We start from the raw sequence: 22,465 nt of genomic DNA, 5'->3' as shown, positions 1-22,465 counted from the left end.
GATGTGGGGAGGTGCCAGAGAGACTCCGAAATACTCAGAGATCGCTCTGCTGCATTTAGAAACCCTTTAAAAGGCTCAGAAACACTTGAAAACTGAGCATTTCTGAGTGTTTACGAGTATTTCAGAACATCTCTGAGTGTCACCAGCGCCCCCCCCACTTTTGGCCAAATGTGGTACTGCACACCACAGAGGCTTGAATCCTGCTCGTTTTGTGAGACAACACTCGCAAACCAAGTCAGGATTAAAAAAAATAGTTGCTCGTATTGCGAAAAGCTTGTTAACCGCGTTACTCGCAATCCGAGGTTCCATTGTACGTGTTTTCTCTTTAGCACTGTTGAAGGTGCATCAAAGTGGACTCTTCCCCCCTAAAGTAAAAAATCTTAGGTGCATGCAGTTCTGCATGTTATTCATTACACATCCTTAACCCCTTGGAACCGGTGCCTGGGGTGAGATTTATGATCATGTGACCGCAGTGATTAGCTGTCACGTCGGTCACATGATCGGAAAGCTCCAGATTGCAAGCAGCAATTGGAGGCTTTCCCTTAGAAGCTGGTAACTGTGCCGTACACAGCTGTATTTGCACTAATGCAAGCAAATATGTGGACATGGTTAAGTGAGGCACTGTGAATGTAGCCCTGACTTCATAGAAGCCCTCTTGGAGGGCTTGTCACCAGTGCCTTCCAGGAAGATCTCATCTTTCTCCCCCTGAAAAATCTTGGGATCTTGGAAAAAATATGTTTTCTCTCAACAGAATAGTGTAATGTAATACGGTGCATGCACCAGATGAAGCACATGATGTCTCTCAACTCATCTGATGAATGCGCCATACTATGATCTGTTAGAAAAGAATGCATTTCTTCCAGTGGTCTTGGGGGAAAGTCCTTTTTTTCAAGCAGTCTCAGCACTATGTCCCTACTGTCGGTCAAAATCTTGTGATGTCATTAAAAAAAACATCATTGATGGTCAGCTTCTTCTTCCTCAGTTTCTATTGCCCTACTGATGCCATTTTTTAAAATTACATCTTCGGATTTTGATAGACAGTAGGGACAGAGTTCTGAGAATGGAGAAACAGTGCAAGGAGGCAGGTAAGTACTACTAATGTTAAAAGTTTTACTAGATAGCCTGCATTAATGTAGTCAGGACTGTTAAGGAAGGGGGGTAGGTCTTCTTTGAGCAGTATTTTAGCATTATAGTCAACTATAGTCAACAGTTATCTAATGCCTTAATACATTACATGACAATCTGGCCACTGAGGAATATGTGCATGTTTGATTCTGTAGAGCAAAATAAGCATTCTACAGGCACCCCAATACCAGGTAAAAAAAATAGCAACTGACTGAGAGAAGCCATTGCAGCCAATCTACTCTTCCCCTGAGAAGTCTCAGGGATGTCTGCAGATATTTGAATGTTCACGCAAGCATTCTCTTATGTCTGTAGACCCCATGAGACAAAGCTGAAAGAAAGCTAGGGACAATTTTTAAAACAAAAATAACTAGAGAAGAAAAGGATATGAACCCTAACTGGGCAGCAACTCAATGTAGGAAATCTGAAGCAATCGAAAGTAGAGATGTTACCCATAGCAACAAAATTCATATCTCTAGTTTAGCAATAAAAAACTGCAACCCTACTGGCTGCTGTTGGCAGCAACCATTTTTATTGCTATAGTTTTACAAATAAACCAAACAATGTAACCTATTTAAAATGGCATTGGAAAGGAAGTGAAAATTACCCCACTGGTGTTGTTTCTTCTTTAGTTAATTCCCTTGATTGACATATTTTTTTTATTTCTTAATTTGGTAAGAATTACTGATGTTGTTTTCTATCATTCTTTTTTTTCTTTAATTAGTTTTGGCCATGCATGAAAACGTATTAAAGTGTCCAACACCAGGATGTACAGGAAGAGGACATGTGAACAGTAATCGTAACACTCACAGAAGGTACCGTCAATGGATACTGGATTTAAAAACTGTTGCATGATTGAACTATGATTGACAAGACAAATGACTGTTTGGATAAAGCAATAGGCTGCCATCTACAAAGGAACCATCTTGTAACAAATCAGGATTGAGCAGATGGTGTGCTTACTGGGAAGCTTTTTAGAGTCTACTGAAGCCACAGATTTATTTAAATGAAAATAGTGATTTCAAACTTTGAAAGGGTTGTGCATTTCAAAAGCAGATGCCGCAAAAGGCTACAGGTTTTCATTTATGGCTTCATTGGCCTACATTACTAGTAATGATTTGCAGTATATCAGTACATTGTCTCTAGGGACAATTTCTCTGATCATTCAACCATCGTGAATTTTTAAGTTAGAAATAAGACAAGTTTGAAAGGCTATATAGTAAAAATTTAGGTGAAGTGCCTCCATAGGATCACCATGTATATGTTTATATGGTATAGGGGTCTATACAGGCTTACATTTATTTCCGACATCGACTTCTTGTCTGCATTTGTAATATGATGTAAAGTAAATAGAAATAGAAAGAACAAGAGACTGCTAAGAGTTATGCCGCGTACACACTATCAGTCAAACCGATGAGAACGGTCTGATGGACCGTTTTCATCAGACCAAACCGATCGTGTGTGGGCCCCATCGGTTATTTATTCATAGGTTAAAAAAAAGCAATCTTGTTTTTAAATTTAACCGATGGATACCTAACCGATAGAAAGAAAAACAATCGTTTGTAGGCACGTCCATCGGTTAAAAATCCAGGCATGCTCAGAATCAAGTCGACGCATGCTTGGAAGCATTGAACTTTTTTTTCAGCACGTCGTTGTGTTTTACGTCACCGCGTTCTGACACAATCGTTTTTTTAACCGATGGTGCGTAGGCACGACTGACCACCAGTCAGCTTCATCAGTTAACCGATGAAAATGGTCCATCAGACCGTTCTCATCGGATAGACCGATCGTGTGTACAGGGATAAAGACTTACATTTATCTATCACCTCACTTATTCTAAAAAAAATTTTTTTTTAAAAAGTAGTTTCAAATATTTTTTTTGTAAAAACGTATTGCCTGAAAAGTAAATCTAATTGTATTGTATGTGTGCTGTCCTACTCTTCATCTCAGAAAGCTTCATCCACTCACAGTTTTTATCCGATAATTCTTCTGTGGCAAAATTAATTTGAGTCCCTATTAGCTCTGAGCTATGCATAATCCATAGATCTTGTTATTATAGGTAAAGCACCCTTAAAACGGTGGTCTGCCCACCACACAGTCAGCAGCTACAAATACTGCATCTGGTGACCCCTAATATATGGACACTTACCTGTCCAAGGAGCGCACAATGTCGGCAACGCAGCCGATCTTCGGATCGTCTGTCGGGTGCAGACACCGCCATTGCTGGTAAAGGAACTCAGCAGTGAAGCTTTTCGGCTTCACAGCTGCTTCCCTACCGCACATGTGCTGCACTTTCTAATTGGCCCAGCGGTGGAGGCAGGAGGAGGGGGGTCGAGCTTTGCTGCGGCACCATCTCCGGAAGTGGGGAATGGTAACAGTCAAAAACAGGTCCCTGTTCCCCCTTCCCCCCTGAACGTAGCCAAATGTGGCATTGGAGGGGGGACGCTGCTTTAATTAAAGAAGAAATGGACGAAATGTATCTGTGAAATCTATGGAACTTAGTTTTCCATTCATGTTTTCTAACCATCAATAAAAGTGCACATGCACTTTATCTCCAACTCTGAGGCCGCGTACACACGGTCGGTCCAAATCGATGAAAGCCGACTGAAGTCCAGTTTCATCGGTCCAAACCGACCGTGTGTACGGCCCATCGGTCCGTTGTCCTTTGGTCAAAAATTTTAGAACTTGCTTTAAAATCGAACCGATGGACCGCTGTGTTGTTGTCACATTAGGTTTTGTGGGGGGGGGGGGGCAATTATAGGATCTGATTCCCTGCACAGCACAGCCTGAAACAGTTTAAAGCTTCTCCTCCTCTCCTGCCCAATTGCTGCATACAGGGGATCAATTCCTCCAATTGCATCCTCTCTCTATTGGTTGTGTGTCTGTGCCCACAGCCAGTTCCCTACTGTGCAAGCGTCAAGTGCGCTGCCTTTTCTAATTGGCCCAGTGGTGGAGGAAGGAGAAGGGGGGCCAAACTTTGCTGCAGCGCCGTCCCCAGAAGTTGGGAAGCGGACCTGTCAAAATGTGGCACTGGAGGGGCGGAGGAGATGAATAAGCGGCCTGCTGACCACCCCCCCTTGTGTGCCCCCTGCAGCTCTGCCCAATTTCCTTCTCCCCTTTCCCGCCAGCTGCTGCAAGTAATGGAGAGAGAGGAAGTGGCCAGTAAATATGTCATTTACTGACCCCAGCCTTCTCTTAATGGGCACACAGTGAGTGATCATCACTCACCATGTTCATTACTGAAGCATAGGAAACACTGTTTACTATACTTGAGTTTATGAATAAACAGAAAAGCTGTGCAGAACTCTTCTTGTTCATTCATTCTGTGCAGCTGAGGATGTAGAAAGAAACTGGGGAACATGTTTCCAGAGTCCCATTCTGTGTCTTAAAAGTGAGACTTCAGTGGTCTGTTTAGATCCATAATATCTCACCAGAGTCCCTTCCATCCCAGAAGCATTTTGGAAAATGTTTTAAAAAATAAAATTGCAACAATAATAAATAATGTAAAAATAATTAAAAATATAAATAATAATAATAATAATATTAAAAATTAAGGGCTCGTTCACACAGGTTCTCTGACCCATAAATTAACAGTTTGTGCAGCTGGAGCAACCGTTACTCTATGGGGATGTGGTGGCTGTATCAACACAGCCTCCGGTCCTAATTTGACAAGTGTGCAGGTGCTGGTGGGTGGCCCCAAATGTACACTGTCTGTATTTGAGGCCGTACACATGCACCCACGTACCTGTCAAATTAGGACAGGAGGCAGTGGTGGAACTACTAGCGTCATAAAGGTTGTACTTTTAACCAGACCCTGACGATGTTCTGTCACCGTGTGGCGGACCAAGACAGCAAGTAGGAGGCCATCTGCAGAACATGTGAAAGGATCCCTCTGTGGGATTGTAATAAAGGGCCCCTGTAATGGGAGTAAAAAGGCCCTGGGATCAGTGGGAAGGGCCCCGGTCAGGGGTCAGATGGCCCTTCATGGTTTCTTGCACCGATCCTGAAGAATCGAGTTATTCCTCTGGTGAAGAACATGCATTCTTTGCTACATAATAAATACTTGCTATACAATGAATATACTTCATACATAATGAATATACTTTTAAAACCCCCTCAACTGAAAATGCAAAGTTTAACCACTTCCAGACCTGCGCACGACGATGTACGTCCTATTTTTAAAGATGGATATCTCGGTAACGGCAGCAGCTGCTGTCACAACCGAGGTATCCATTTTTAGTGTGCGCGGTCTGGAATCCGATAATGGCGGTCTCCGCGGCGGATTCACCGCGAGATCGCCGTTATCGGTGGCGGGAGAGGGCCCCCCCCTCCCGCCGCTCTCCCGCGCCCTCCGCCGCTTACCGGAGCCGTCGGGAGCGGCGGAGGCGATCGGATGCTGTCGGCTGGTGAGCGGGGACGAGACTGAAGAAAAAATCTCCTTCGCCCGTCCCCATAGCTCGGCTGGGCGGAAGTGACGTCAAAACGTCAGTCCCGCCCAGCCTCTTAAAGAGACAAATTTTTTTTTTGGTCATTTGAAAAAATGACATTTTTTATTTATTTTTTATTTTTTGCATTTAAGCCCAAATATGAGATCTGAGGTCTTTTTGACCCCAGATCTCATATTTAAGAGGACCTGTCATGCTTTTTTCTATTACAAGGGATGTTTACATTCCTTGTAATAGGAATAAAAGTGATCAAATTATTTTTTTTTTTTTCAGTGTAAAAAATAATAAAATAAATAAAAATAAATAAGAAAACAAAAAAAATTTTTTTTTAAAGTGCCCCGTCCCGACGAGCTCGCGCGCAGAAGCAAACGCATACGTGAGTAGCGCCCGCATATGAAAACGGTGTTCAAATCACACAAGTGAGATATCACCGCGATCGTTAGAGCGAGAGCAATAATTATAGCCCTAGAGCTACTCTGTAGCTCAAAAAATGCAATCTCTAGAATTTTTTAAACATCGCCTATCAAGATTTTTAAGGGTAAAAGTTTGACGCCATGCCACGAGCGGGCGCAATTTTTAAGCGTGACATGTTGGGCATCATTTTACTCGGCGTAACATTATATTTCAAAATATATAAAAAAATTGGGCCAAATTTATTGTTGTCTTATTTTTTAATTAAAAAAAGTGAATTTTTTCCAAAAAAAGTGCGCTTGTAAGACCGCTGCGCAAATACGGTGTGACAAAAAGTATTGGAATGACCACTATTTTATTCTCTAGGGTGTTAGAAAAAAAAATATATAATGTTTGGGGGTTTTAAGTAATTTTCTAGCAGAAAAAACTGTTTTAGTCTTGCAAACACCGAATCTGAAAAACACCTAAGGTCTGGAAGTGGATATAATGAATAAAATAAATATGATTGCTAACTACATTGTGGAAACAAAATGTGTTGACTTTTTTTCTCAGGGTATTGGAATAATGCTTACTTAATATTTGTTACCAGTCACATAGCAAAACTTAAAAAAAAATGTGTCTTAACACGGAGCTCCGCCCAAAAGGGGAAGTTCCACTTTAAGGAATCCTCCCCTGCTCCTGTTTTTGAAATGGAGCTTTTGGGGAGGAAGGGGGGAGTGGGTACCTGATGCTGACAGATACCCACTCCCACTTCTGCTCCGACCTCCTAGGAGATCGGAAGCAGAATTTCTCCTTCGCCTCTTCCTCCCAAAGTCTTCTGGGACACATGACAGGTCCCAGAAGACAGCAGTACCATTTGCCACATGCAGCGCCGCTCACACATGAGCACTGGACACCCGGCTGTGAAGCCGCAAGCTGTCACAACCGGGTTCCCATAGTAAAGATGATGGTGAGAGCAGACACAGGGAAAAGATGGCTGGGGTACACACTTAACCCCTTGATCGCCCCTAGTGTTAACCCCCTTCCCTGCCAGTGTCATTTATACACTGATCAGTGGCTATTTTTAGCTCTGTTCACTATAATAATGTCACTGTTCCCAAAAAAAAGTGTCAAAAGTGTCCGATCTGTCCGCCGCAATTTCACACAGTCCTGCTAAAAATCGCTGATCACCGCCATTACTAGTAAAAAAAAAAAATACCATAAATCTATCCCCTATTTTGTAGACGCTATAACTTTTTTGCAAACCAATCAATATACGCTTATTATGATTTTTTTTATCAAAAATGTGTAGCAGAATACATATTAGCCTAAATTGATGCATACATTTGTTTATTTATATATTTATAGCCGTCGGGGGCCCATCATTGCGGGCGCCTAGGACAGGTAAGTGTCCTTATTAAAAGTCAGCAGCTACACTGTTAGTAGCTGCCGACTTTAAAAAAAAAAATCGCAGGGGGAATCCTGCTTTAAGTATTGTTGAAATTACAGGTGCTTCTACAATCTATTTAATAGAACATGAATCACTTTTGAAGCTAATGATGCACCATTTTTTATTTTTTGTTTTCTGTAGCCCAACAGGGATAGCTTATTGATAACTAGAAGTACAGTATACCCCCATAGGGTGGATGTCAAATATATTAAAATTATAATTCAACTCAAATCCCCCAAACATTGTGTTTATAGATTTTTGACAGATTAAGCATTAAACCACTTCACCCCCGGAAAGATTTGTCTGCCCAATGACCAGGCCAATTTTTTGCGATACGGCACTGCATCGTTGAACTGACAATTGTGCGGTCGTGCGATGTTGTACCCAAACAATAATTTATGTCCCTTTTCCCCACAAATAGAGCTTTCTTTTGGTGGTATTAGATCACCTCTGTGTTTTTTTTTTTGCGCTATAAACAAAAAAAGAGTGCAATTTAAAAAAAAACACAATATTTTTTACTTTTTGCTATAATAAATATTTCCCAAAAATGTATTAAAAAAAATAATTTCTTCATCAGTTTAGGCCAATATGTATTATTCTACATATGTTTGGTAAAAAATCGCAATAAGTGTATATTGATTGGTTTGCGCAAAAGTTACAGGGCCAGATTCATGTAGACTTACGACGGGCGTATCAGTAGATACGCCGTCGTAAATCCGAATCCCCGCCGTCGTATATTTAAGCGTATTCTCAAACTGAGATATGCTTAAATATTGCTAAGATACGACCGGCGTAAGTCTCCTTCGCCCTCGTATCTTAACTGCATATTTACGCTGGCCGCTAGGAGCGTGTACACTGATTTACGCCTAGAATATGTAAATCAGCTAGATACGCCTATTCACGAACGTACGCCCGGCCGTCGCAGTAAAGATACGCCGTTTACGTAAGGCGTTTTCAGGCGTAAAGATAAACCACCAAAAAGATGGCGCAGCCAATGTTAAGTATGGACGTTGGAACCGCGTCAAATTTTTCACGTTTTACGTCGTTTGCGTAAGTCGTCCTTGAATGGGGCTGGGCGTAAATTACGTTCACGTCGAAACCAATGAGTCTTTGTGGCGTAATTTGGAGCATGCGCACTGGGATACGTCCACGGACGGCGCATGCGCCGTTCGTTAGAAACGACAAATACGTGGGGTCAACAGTATTTAGCATAGAACACGCCCCCAACCAGTCTATTTTGAATTAGGTGGGCTTACGCCGGCCCAGTTACACTACGCGGCCGTAAGTTAGAGCGCAACTTCTTTGTGAATACAGGACCTGCTGCTCTAACTTACGGCGGCGTAGTGTATCTGAGATATGCTACTCCCGCCGAAATCTTTCTGAATCTAGCCCATAGTGTCTACAAAATAGGGGATAGATTTATGACATTTTTATTATAATTTTTTTTTTTTACTAGTAATGGCAGCGAGCTGCAATTTTTATCAGGACTACAACATTTCGACAGACAGATCGGACACTTTTGACACTTTTTTGGGATCAGTGACATTTATACAGCGATCAGAGCTAAAAATAGCCACTGATTACTGTGTAAATGACACTGCGAGAGAAGGGGTTAACACTAGGGGGCGATCAAGGGGTTAACTGTGTTCCCTGCGTATGTTTCTAACGGTGGGGGGAATGTGGCTGACTAAAGGAAGAGAGAGATCGTTGTTCCTACTTAGTGGGAACACACGATCTCTCTCCTCTCCCCTGACAGAACCGGGATTTGTTTGTTTACTCACACAGATCCCGATTCTCACTCTGTCATGAGCGATCATGGGTTCCCTGGCAGTCAGCACACCTGCCAGGCACAAGCATCGGCTTTGGGGACACGCTGCGGGCACGCACATGCGCCTCTGACAGCGCGCACACCTGCTATGGCATCTTATAGAGCCGACATACAGCTACGACAGCTCACCTAGGGGAACCAACCTGCCGCAGCATAACTGTGGCGGCTGGTCAGCATGCGGTTAAAGAAGTGTATTGATATCTTACAATGTTTTAATAGGCTTCCGCCTTAGGGAAAGAAAATAAGTATTAGCAACAGTAACTAAAAAGGCTGCTTTAAATCTAATTTATTTTCACATCAAAAATAATGTGTGGGAGGTATAATAAATATGTAAAATAGTATGTATGTTTATCCTCTTGGCCTGCATGGCTGTTGTGAGTCAAATGTTGTTATTCTCGTTATTTAGACACATACTGAGATATACAAGGATGACTGATGTAGAATGCCTCACAACATTGTTTTGACACAGCAATGATGGCTGATTCACTGACATCACATATTTTGCACATGATGTTCTTACAGATTACTAAATACTATTACTTATCGAGCAGAGCCACTGAATAATCATATCGCCACTCCCCATAACCTTCTCAGATGTGGCTCGCCACACATTTCCCATTTAACCACTTAAGCCCCGGACCATAATGCAGGTAAAGGACCAGGCCCCTTTTTGCGATTCGGGACTGCATCGCTTTAACTGACAATTGCGCGGTCGTGCGACGTGGCTCCCAAACAAAATTGGCGTCCTTTTTTTCACACAAATAGAGCTTTCTTTTGGTGGTATTTGATCACCTCTGCGGTTTTTGTTTTTTGTGCTACAAACAAAAATAGAGCGACAATTTTGAAAAAAAATCAATATTTTTTACTTTTTGCTATAATAAATATCCCCCAAAAATATATAAAAAAAAATTTTTTCCTCAGTTTAGGCCGATACGTATTCTTCTACATATTTTTGGTAAAAAAATCGCAATAAACGTTTACCGGTTGGTTTGCGCAAAATGTATAGCGTTTACAAAATAGGGGATAGATTTATTGCATTTTTATTATTTTTTACTACTAATGGCGGCGATCAGCGTTTTTTTTCGTGACTGCGACATTATGGCGGACACTTCGCACAATTTTGACACATTTTTGGGACCATTGTCATTTTCACAGCAAAACATGCATTTAAAATGCATTCTTTATTGTGGAAATGATAGTTGCAGTTTGGGAGTTAACCACAGGGGGCGCTGAAGGGGTTATGTTTCACCTAGTGTGTGTTTACAACTGTAGGGGGGTGTGGCTGTAGGAGTGACATCATCGATTGTGTCTCCCTATAAAGGGGATGACACGATCGATGCAGCCGCCACAGTGAACAGTGAAGCACGGGGGAAGTCGTGTTTACAAGCGGCTCTCCCCGTTCTTCAGTTCCGGGGAGCGATCGCGGGACCCCAGCGGTGATCCACGGCTGTCCACGGCTGGGTAGATGTAAAGGATGTGCCGGTACGTCCATCTGCCCAGCCGTGCCATTCTGCCGACGTATATCTTCGTGCGACGGTCGTTAAGAGGTTAATACATATTGATAAATAAGAAATATGAGGATCACTTGTGCCTCATTTCCACTGAGCAGATCGGTTTGGTATGGTGCGCTATTTTGGGTGTTTCCATTATGAAAGCGGCCCATACAACCGAACCATACCGCACCATTCTGGGTCCTGCTTCAGATGTGGGGCCATAGAAAATGGTACGGTTCGGTTAGGGCGGAGTTACAATCCACTGATTGGTGTTTTTTCTAAACCCTGTTTGGCCCGGATGGTCCGACTTGCAGTAGAAGGACTCACCAGAATCAGTGGCTGTGTGTCCATAGTGGGCCAATCTCAGCCAATCAGGTTCACCGGATCTGGATACTGGTAACCTGATTGGTTGAAGCGACATTGAGGGCGGCAGAAGACATTGAGGGATCGTGGAGGAGGATGGCTGATCGAAAAAGGTAAGTGCCGGGCGGGGGTCAATCTGGCGGTATTTTGGGGCAATCTAGCGGCATTTTAAGGGGCAATCTGGCGGCATTTTACGTTACAAACTGGCGGCAATTGATGGGCACAGTGGCGTCAATGGCATGGCACAGTGGCTGCGTTTGGCATGACACAGCAGCAACAATGCCATGGCACAGTGTTGAAAATTGATGGCCACAGTGGCGACAAAGGCATGGCACAGTGGCTGTGTTTGGCATGGCACAGTGGCGACAATTGATGGGCACAGTGGTGACAATGGCATGGCACAGTGGCGACAATTGATAGCACAATGGCTGCGTTTGGCATGGCACAGTGGTGACAATGGCATGGCACAGTGGCGACAATTGATGGCACAGTGGCTGCATTTGGCATGGCACAGCAGCGACAATGGCATGGCACAGTGTTGACAATTGATGGGCACAGTGGCGAAAATGGCATGGCACAGTGGCTGTGTTTGGCATGGCACAGTGGCAACAATTGATGGGCACAGTGGCGACAATAGCATGGCACAGTGGCAACAATTGATGGTACAGTGGTGACAATTGATGGCACAGTGGCGACAATTGATAGCACAGTGGCTGTGTTTGGCTTGGCACAGTTGTGACAATGGCATGGGACAGTGGCGACAATTGATGGCACAGTGGCTGCGTTTGGCATGGCACAGTGGCGACAATCGATGGCATGGCACAGTGGCGACAATTGATGGCATGGCACAGTGGCGACAATTGATGGCATGGCACAGTGGCGACAATTGATGGGCACAGTGGCGACAATTGATAGCACAGTGGCTGCGTTTGATGGCATGGCACAGTGGTGATAATTGATGGGCACAGTGGCTGCGTTTTAAGGCATGGCACAGTTGCTGCGTTTAATGGCATGGCACAGTTGCTGCGTTTAATGGCAGGGCACAGTGGCGACAATTTTATGGCACAGTGGCTGCGTTTGATGAGCACAGTGGCTGCGTTTGATGGGCACAGTGGCTGCGTTTGAAGGGCACAGTGGCAGCAATTGATGTTTTTTTTGTTTGTTTGCGCCCCCCCAAAAATTTTGAGCACCAGCCGCCACTGACCAGAAAAGACCGGACTATTCTAACCATTCCAAACTCAGTGGAAACGAGGCATTGGTGAAGTCCAAATGCAGCCTTTCTCACTTGCTCTGTTGAGCATCATTGCAAACTGGTCAGTGTTAGACATGTGCATTCGTTTTCGTCCGAATGCATTTTAATCCGAATTTCAGGTATTTTCATTATCGTTTTAACAAACGAAAACGAACGCACAGAATGAATTATTTTCATTTTCGTTGGTCGAATGTGCCTAACCTTAACTCTATTAGTCCAAGATTCTTCTACATAGAGAGAAAAGATTCAACATTATAGAGAGAAAAGATTTGACATTATATAGAGAAAAGATTCAACATTATAGAGAGAAAAGATTGCTGCTGGAATTGGGTGGGGGAAGTAAAATAAAAATAATGATGATGATGAATGGTATTGGCTGATTGTAACCAAAGAGGAGGAGCAATAACATAGCTAGAACTAACTTGACAATTCAAAATGAATGACGAAGATTCGAAGAAGCATCGAAAAACATACAAACATCAAATCTGTCATTGAAGGCTTATGGTGTCTGTTGATAGTTCTAAGAAGATTCGACGGAGCAGCTAAACTGTACGACGCTGCAATCATACATTTCCAGTCAAATGCTCGCCCATAGGCTATAGGAAAAATCTAATGTTGGTTGACTAGTAATAATAATTAATAAATATAATTATTACTAGTCATACAACATTAGAATTCTACTATAGCTTGTAGGCGGAACATTCGACCGGAAAAGTATGATTGCAGCGTCGTACAGTATCGCTGCTCCATCGAATCTTCTTTGAACATTCGACAGACACCATAAGCCTTCTATGACAGATTCAGCCTTAATTCGTTCAGATTTTCGGATGAATGCAATTTCCAACAAAAAACAAAATAATTATAAACGAATTTCGGGAGTAACTACATGTATTTTTCGGACGAAAACGAAATTCCGAAACAAAATATTTCAGTGTGCACATGTCTAGTCAGTGTTCCTCTTTCCATTTACTAGTTTTAGTGAAGAATAGAATATGAAATGGAAGGCTGCTATTCTATGCTACGCATCATTAAGTATATTTTTTTTGGATACAGAGTTGAAGAATTAGAACCCCTGTTAGATTTTTACAGCTACCCAGGGCTTCATTAGAAAGATTTCTTCTCACTATCCTGGAGATAATGGTTTCACTGGACAGCAAATGAGGGAATATCTCCAATAGCAACACAGATAGAACAATGAGTAAAAAAACACTAAAATCCTTTCCGATTTTTTATCGTTGTCTGTGTCTCTATATATGTAGATTTTCCCATACATTCTGTGTGGTTAAACCTTTGTCACCATTGCAATAAGTGAAAGGAAATCTCCCCGAGGCTCCATGCACACTGGGCTTAAAAAAAAAAGTCTGTTCCCTTGGCAGGAAGAAACTTTCATATAGAGTATTTTTTGTACATACTGTGGTTTAGGCGAGTTTATGAGAATTTGGCATTTTTTTCTGCCAAAAAGCTCCAATCAGAAACGCAAACCAGAAAGTTTTTTTTCCCTGCCTCTAAATGATAAGCTTAAAATATGCCTGTAATCGTCCTATATGGATCCATAGGATAACATTGAGCTGCTTCTACAGCCAAAACACAAAACTTCTGTAGAAGTTTCGTTTTTTTAAGTCACTGTGCATGGAGCCCTAAAAAAGCATCAGATAGCAGTTAAAACCTAAAAGGGGATTTAACCCTTTCCTACTCTAAAATATAAAATAAATGTTTTGGACTAGCACACACTAACATTAGTATGCTTGTTACACTGATAACACACAACTAGCATTTATAATATTACATTTATAAAGGGACAGGGAAGCTGATCAGAGTTGATGGGCAGATGGATGGAGCCAAATACAAGGCAATCTTAGAAGAAAACCTGTAATGCCGCGTACACACAATCGGTCAAACCGATGAGAACGGTCTGATGGACCATTTTCATCGGACCAAACCGATCGTGTGTGGGCCCCATCGGTTATTTATCCATAGGTTAAAAAAAAGCAATCTTGTTTTAAAAATTTCGGTTAAAAATTCACGCATGCTCAGAATCAAGTCGACGCATGCTTGGAAGCATTGAACTTCGTTTTTTTTCAGCACGTCGTTGTGTTTTACATCACCGCGTTCTGACACGATCGTTTTTTTAACCGATGGTGTGTAGGCGCATCGGACCATCAGTCAGCTACATCGGTTAACCGATGAAAACGGTCCATCGGTCCGTTCTCATCGGATGGACTGATCGTGTGTACAAGGCATTAGAGTCTGCAAAAGACTTGAGACTGGGGTGGAGGTTCACCTTCTAGTAGGACAACTACCCAAAACATACAGCCAGAGCTACAGTGTACAATGGAATGGTTTAGATCAAAGCATATTCATGTGTTAGAATGGCCCAGTCAATGTCCAGACCTAAATCCAATTAAGAATCTTTGGCAATACTTGAAATTTGCTGTTCACAGACGCTCTCCATCCAGTCTGACAGAGCTTTAGCTATTTTGCAAAGAAGAATGGGCAAACATTTCCCTTTCTAGATGTGCAAAGCTGGTAGAGACATCCCCAAAAAAACTTGCAGCTGTATTTGCAGTGAAAGGTGGTTCTACAAAGTATTGACTCAAGGGGGCTGAATACAAATGCTCACCACACATATTTATTTGTAAAAAATAAATAAAAACCCATTTATCATTTTTCTTCCACCTCACAATTATGTGCCACTTTGTGATGGTCTATCACATAACATCCCAATAAAATACATTTATGTTTTTGGTTCTAACAAAACATTTTTGGGAAAATTTCAAGGGGTATGAATACTTTTTCAAGGAACTGCAAGCAGCAATAACAATCTCATGGGGACATTACAACTCCCTCCAGCAAAAGCTTTTCAAGCTTTTTTTTTTTCTTCCTGGGCTTTCCATGTTTTAGTAGCTTTGGCTGGAGGGAGTTGTACTCTCCCAGATATTATGTGGGGTAACATTTAGCAATTAAAAAAACTGTTACTAGCTACTAGCTATGTTAGCTAGTGGTTAAGATTTTTCAGTTTTAAATAATGCCTTGCTATCCTTATCATATTTTATTATATTATGCTTCTCCTCTTGTTTTAAACACTCATACATCAAGGCTAGGATTCTTCTTTGTTAGTGATAATTATATATATATATATATATATATATATATATATATATATATATATATATATATATATATATATATATATATATATATAAAAACATTTTTCTGTGTAATCGTAATTTATACATAAATATATATATATTGTTTTTTTTTGTTTAAAGTCTTTCAGGTTGTCCAATTGCTGCAGCAGAAAAGCTTTCGAAAACACAAGAAAAACATTATTCCCCTGGTGCAAACCTTGAATCCATTCATAGGTGTGTATGTCGTCTACCTTGCAAGTCATCATTGCCCCTTGTACTGGCTTATTAAATAAGTCTCTAGTCCTTTTATAATAGTAACCAAATGCACATTTACATATTTCAAGTGTTTGTAAAACAAGTGCCAAGTGGACGTCCCTGGACGTCCTGTTGTTGACATTCCCTGTGCGCGCCGCTGGGGGCGCGCAGCGGGGAAACAACGTGCCCGGCGCATCGCTGAGAAGCCGATGCGTGTGCCTGGTGGCCGTGATGTCCGTCAGGTACCCGCGATCGGCGGTGACAGCAGGGATGTGGAGCTCTGTGTGTGAACACAGAGCTCCACGTCCTGTCAGGGAGAGAGGAGACCGATCTGTGTCCCTTGTACATAGGGACACAGCATCGGTCACCTCCCCCAGTCAGTCCCCTCCCCCCACACAGTTAGAACACACCCAGGATACACATTTAACCCCTTCCTCACCCCCTACTGTTAACCCCTTCACTGCCAGTCACATTTATACAGTAATTAGTGCATTTTTATAGCACTGATCGCTGTATAAATGTGAATGGTCCCAAAATTGTGTCAAAAGTGTCCGATACGTCCGCCGCAATATCGCAGGCCTGACAAAAAAAATCGCAGATCGCCGCCATTACTAGTAAAAAAAAAAAATCATAAATCTATCCCCTATTTTGTAGGCGCTATAACGTTTGCGCAAACCAATCAATATACGCTTATTGTGATTTATTTTAACAAAAATATGTAGTAAAATACGTATCGGCCTAAACCGAGGGAATTTTTTTTTATTTTTTTGTAAATGGGATATTATTTTAACAAAAATTAAAAAATAGTGTGTTTTTTTTTCAAAATGTTCTGTCTTTTTTTGTTTATAGCGCAAAAAATAAAAATGGCAGAGATGATCAAATGCCACCAAAAGAAAGCTCTCTTTGTGGGAAAAAAATTATAAAAATATAATTTGGGTACAGTGTTGTATGACCGCGCAATTGTCCTTCAAAATGCATCAGCGCTGAAAGCTGAAATTTGGTCTGGGCATGAAGGGGGTTTAAGTGCCCAGTAATGAAGTGGTTGAAATAGAAATAAAATGCAAAACATGCTTGTATAGATATAAAAAAAAGCATTATAAATACCTTTTTTCTATAAGTGATCACATTCCCTCTATTCTCAGCTGCATAGGGGCTGGGGGAGGAGCAGCAGTATACTGAGCTTCCCAGTGAATGGATGTGCAGAGGGGAGGGAGTGTACGGACAAGATTGATCATTGGAGGAGAGCAGGCTAAGTTAGCATCATAGCTAGAGAACTGATCACGTTGTGCTCTCCTGCATAGTATGGTCAGTTTGTAATAGGAAAGCAGAGGGACTGGCAGGAATATCAGGGATTTCACACAAAGGAAGCAATACAAAGAGAACAGGATACTTTACCATACAAGTACACGGTACAGCAGGCACATATCAGGGATATGAAGTGTTGGGGTAACAAACACTTTAATGTATTTACCAACACAGGAAATGTTTTGGTTCTAGTCTTTTACCTATTAAAATAGAAAAAAAATGGAACGTCATTAGCGCAAATTAAATAGAGCAGGGGTCTCCAAACTTTCTAAACAAAGAGCCAGTTTAATGTTCTTCAGACTTATGGGGGGCTGGACTGTGGCCATTGGGAGTAGAAAAGGTCCTGACATCAGTGGGATTGAACAATGCCCCATCCTTGGTGACAGTGGGAGGAATTGTACCCCATCATTTGTGCCATTTGGCCCCATTGTTGATGTCATTGGGAGGAATTGTGCCCCATCTTTGTTGTCATTGGGAGGAATTCTGCCCCATCTTTGGTGTCATTGGGAGGCATTGTGCCCCATTGTTGACGTCATTGGGAGGAATTCTGCCCCTTTATTGATTTGAGGGGAGTTATCCCCCTTGTTATGCCCCTATGTTATGTCCCTATGTAAGCTGATTAACATCACTTTTCTGAAATTAAATGTTTTTCAGAGCAACATGTGTGAAACATCTTGAAGTAACACAATTCAGTTATCGGACTGCACCAGTTACTACAACACGAGCAACAATAATTAAAGAACATGATAGATTTGGGAAGGTTCCATTTGATTATGCCAGTTTTGATGCTCAAGTTTTTGGGAAACATACTATTGCAACAGTTGTTCGAAGCCAAGAGACAACTAATGGTGATGGTAAGAACTATAATCAGCTTACCTTTATGTGCATAAAAATATACTGTATTTTGTCAGGTTTATAATCATGCTGCTAAATTATTTAAATCTGGCCATACCAGACATGTCTCTACTATTCATTGAAAGTCAAAAACCTGGTCTTTGTCAGTGACTGAATTGCGGCACCAAGATTGCCAAGTGTAATAAAAAAAATCAAATATGATCAGAAATAAATAAAACATTTCAGTGATATATTTGCTAGACCAAAAGTGAGCAAATAAGGGATATTTATTGTTAGAGTTATTTATATACACTTTAACTCTAAAATGAATAATTTTCCAACATGTATCACCACCTCTTATTGATAGTGTGGGATTTGGTAAGTGCACATATTATTATGACAAAGCTGTTATTATTGGACTTAGTAAGGTTATGGTATATACCAGGGATCCTCAAACTACGGCCCTCTAGCTGTTGTAGAACTACACATCCCATGAGGCATTGTAACACACTGACATTCACAGACATGACCAGGCATGATGGGAATTGTAGTTCCTGAACAACTGGAGGGCCGTAGTTTGAGGTCCCATGGTATATACTGCACACCGTGATAACATGGCACACTAAAAAGGCCATGACCTCCATCACCAATAAAATGCCCACTTGCCCATTAAGCCATTTACTGAATGACAGGAGGGTGGGTGAGGACAAAGAGAAGAAAGGGAAGAAAAGCTGTTACATACAGAAAATTAACTTGTAAGGAGCACATCAAACTGTGATTCGAGGTTTGGATAAACCAGTTCACTCATCTCTAGTAGCAGTTGAAGTAGCAGAAGAAGTAGTAATAGTGCTTGTCTCTGGAGGTGATCATTTGTTTTCTATCCACTAAAATTTAAAGGCAACAGTAAAACAATTTTTCATGCCTTGACAAATGTTCCTATGTGTTTCACCAAATTACCAGCATAACCATTTAGCTGGCCTGTGAACATGCAATTTTACTTACTAAACATAAAATGAGTGCTGACAAGCCCATGTTGACCAGTGCTTTTACCAACTCAATTGTAAACCCTGAACCAAAGCTTGTTCAGGCTCCCCAGCCAGACCACAGAAAAAAAGGCTGCACACTGAAATATCTAGTGTGGTATGAAACTTAATTATTCCGGTTCTGGACAAAACCCACAGGACAGCCCTGTCTGAGAGAGAGATCACAGGCTGAACTATCCATTACTTTTGTCTAAAACAATACCGTTTTATACCATGCTAAATATCTCATAGTGCAACTGAATTTTTTACCTGTAAGTTTATTTTAAGAATAAGGAAGGGCTTAAACCCTTGTCAGTTTTTTTTTGCCTGCCTTTGTCCCATTGGAGAGGCTTCCTTTCACTTCCTGCTTTGGGGATGCAACAGGAAGTGAGCGAAATTCTGTACAAATTTTTGACTCGGTTCACATATGGGCCACATGCGACTCACAACTGGGGTCCAGGATGTGCTGGTTCACCCTTTAAGATCCAATTTCAGACCGGATTTTGGCTGAATTCAGACCTAAAACAGACAAAAAGACGCACAACATTTTTGTGCAAAACGCATAGACCCCACTGCGGAGATATGTGAACCGGCTCCATAGAGAGTCAGTCAAAACCTCCTGCTATTTCGAATCAGATGCAAGGATTCCGCATCCAATTCGCAATGGAGTGAACCCAGCCTTAGACAGTTATTCCCAGAAAAGGTGTCCCCTCTGGAAGATTTCCCCTCACCTCTTGTTCCGGTAGCAACTTCAGAATTATATTATTTTATATTACTCTCTGTTTCTATAAGGACAAACAGAGAAGGTAAATCTACCTAGATGGTGCACAGACAGAAATGATAGCTTGACCTACCCTATTCTAAACTAAAAAATGTCTATACATAAATTTAAAAAAAGAGGAAAGCATATGGTTTACACATTTTTTATTATAGGACAATAAACGTGTTTAGTGATTTAATGGTAAAAACATGATACAGAGAAAAATATTAAATAATTTCCCACTAAACAAATTAGTGTTAATTGTAAGATAGAATGGATGAACATTTTTAGTTAAGATTCTTAGTGCTTTTCCTACATCAGAAACCATTTGTATTGTCTGAAATGTATTATCAGTTATTCAGCCATGAACAAAATATGTTGTATGCATGTAATCTCATCTCTCTTTAACAGCAAAACAATTTACAAGTCCAGTAAAATCTTCCAACCGACTGCCTAGCGCCCACACACAGAGTCCCTGCCATGCCAGCTCTTACAGCTATGGTCAGTGTAGTGAAGACACCCACATAGCAGCAGCTGCTGCCATCCTCAACCTTTCCACCCGCTGCAGGGAAGCAGCAGCAGAGATCCTGTCCAACAAACCATTGGGTCTGTCTGCCAAGGTAGGAGAATCCAAGATCCTGGAGCCTGTAGTGGCTACTGAGCTGTGAATAAACTGCTTTTCACATTAGTGTTAAAGGCCACAAAAACATGTGATGTACTGTTACTGTATCTAGGGGCAACTCTATACTTTATACAAAAACATGGTGAAATAAAATGATTCTGTGGAGCTGGAAGCAAGTTATGTTTTTCTATGAGCATTAGGAAATTAGTTGGATGTAAGACATAACCAATTGTCATCTGCAGAAGGCCCGGGGAGAGAAAAATTGGTTCCATTTTTATTTTCCAGGGTAATGGAGCTGAATTTTCAAAGTGCAGATTTTTAGATAGCTATGATTTTCTCGAGAGATGTGCACTAGGTAATTCCATCCTGCTTGTATTGTTCTAGGAAGATTCACACAGAGTTTGGATGAACATCTTACATGGTGAATTAAGCAAGTACTAATCTATTTACCTTGAACACAATAATAGTTGAAACTTGTCATATTTAACACCTCATAATTAGGATCCTAAAAGGGTTTCAATCTTTTTAAGATTATACTTATAAAGAGAAAACATCTTTGTGATGTTATTCGTGATATTTCTACATTTCAAAAAGTATCACACTTTAAATTATTGATAATCCAGTGAATGAAAGACGCAACACAGCCCTATAACATTTATCACTTATTACAGCATTCAGGTTGGTTCTAATATTGTAATAATCAGATAATCTCTGCATTAACGCCTGGTTCACACCTATGCATTTTTTATTACTTTTTTGGTTTTTCAGAAACACACTACAGTCCATTTAACATGGTTTCCTATAGATGTAGTTAACTTCTGTGCATTTTATGGAAAGGACTAGGGATTTGTTTCTGGTTTTGAGTTCCATAGACTTCAATGGATCTAAAATGTGGATTTAAAAATGCAAAATGCACCTGGAATATGCAAACTGCAACCTGCATAGGTGTGAATCAGGCCTTAAGTGGGTATGGATAAAAAATATTCAAAGTATTACATTTTCACATTGTAAAGCCTAAACTGTATCTAAACCCAAGATAAACATATATATATTGCAGCTTAGCAGTCTTTAGAAGTAATAGCTGCATTTGTTTTCCTTTTTTGCTTTTTTACCTTTTATTTTTACCTGGTGATCCTGCCAGTAACACACTTCCTGTCCCAGACTGAATCATTCGCCTTCACCATTCCGTGCTTGCAATGTACTTCGAACAGCCATTTAGTGACATACACACATTCTAAGACCAACTGGTTAAAGTAACCCTGTTTCTAAGTGACCTACAAATAAAATAAGGTAAGCAGTGCCTGTAAAAGGAGAGAGGGAATACTTACCTTTCCTGCTGCCCTCAAAAGCCACTCCATTTCTGAAACATAATCCCCTGAATTCCACTGGGAAACCAACAAATCCAGTAGTGTCAATCTCATGGGTTTCCTGCAGTTCTAAGAAACCAGTACGAGCTGAGGAGAACCCTTGAGATCGACATTCCCAGTAATGATTGTTTTCCAGGAGACTTTGGGAGATGATTTCTTATGCCCTGTACACACGCTCGGGATTTCCGACGGGAAAAAAGTCAGTCGGGAATCCCAATGGGAAAAAACAGAGCTGGTTCTCTTTTTTTGGCGGCGGATTTGTCAGTTTTCCCATTGGAAAAACTGCGAGGGAGCATACACACGGCCGGTGATTTCGGGCCAAAAGATCTCCTCGTGGTTTTCCCATCAGAAAACCTGGTCATGTGTACGGGGCATTAGGAACAGAGTGGGGTTGGGACACACGGGTGTCAAGAGATATGTCTTCTTTCACAGGTGTCACAGGTGTCTTCTTTCACAGGTGCAGCTGGCTTTAAAAATGTTATCAATGTGACAGGGATGCTTCTAGTAATGTGTTTCTGGGTCAAAATCAAAGGAAACTTTAAGAAAAATTAGGAAGTATATATAAAAAAAATCCATGCAAATAGTGTTTCCGTTAGAGCCGAACCAAAGATCTTTGTGTTGAAAAGCTAGTGTGCTAACCACTTAGACGCCATGCTGCTTTGCTCCTGTTTTCTGTTTGGCCAATATCAAATTTTAGAGTGTTCTTTTATCCTTCAAGTCTCTAAAAATAGAATGAGTGAGATATCTTCAAGCTATGCAATGTGCTGTGGTGTAGGTTTTCTTGTTTCAGCCAATATGTATTCAAATTATTAGCTGGAAGTCTTTACCA

At 41.2% G+C, this 22,465-nt stretch overlaps 1 protein-coding gene across 6 annotated transcripts in view; it reads left to right on the top strand.

Moving 5' to 3' along the window:
- ST18 (ST18 C2H2C-type zinc finger transcription factor) overlaps positions 1 to 22,465 on the top strand; it is a 154,779-nt gene that overhangs the window by 41,611 nt on the left and 90,703 nt on the right. For all 6 annotated transcript variants that reach the window (XR_005749501.1, XM_040354187.1, XM_040354186.1 and 3 more), the window contains exons 6-9: positions 1,847 to 1,937; positions 15,613 to 15,705; positions 17,686 to 17,885; positions 20,059 to 20,267. Coding sequence is in view for 5 of the 6 variants with exons in the window: in XM_040354187.1 (XP_040210121.1) it covers positions 1,847 to 1,937; positions 15,613 to 15,705; positions 17,686 to 17,885; positions 20,059 to 20,267 (593 nt within the window). In the remaining variant the exon portion in view is untranslated. The remainder of the gene's footprint in view (positions 1 to 1,846; positions 1,938 to 15,612; positions 15,706 to 17,685; positions 17,886 to 20,058; positions 20,268 to 22,465) is intronic.

The sequence above is a fragment of the Rana temporaria genome, chromosome 5 (genome assembly GCF_905171775.1).
Source record: "Rana temporaria chromosome 5, aRanTem1.1, whole genome shotgun sequence".
Taxonomy (NCBI): domain Eukaryota; kingdom Metazoa; phylum Chordata; class Amphibia; order Anura; family Ranidae; genus Rana; species Rana temporaria.
Note: the sequence above shows the minus strand (reverse complement) of the source record. Positions and strands in the feature narration are given on the sequence as shown.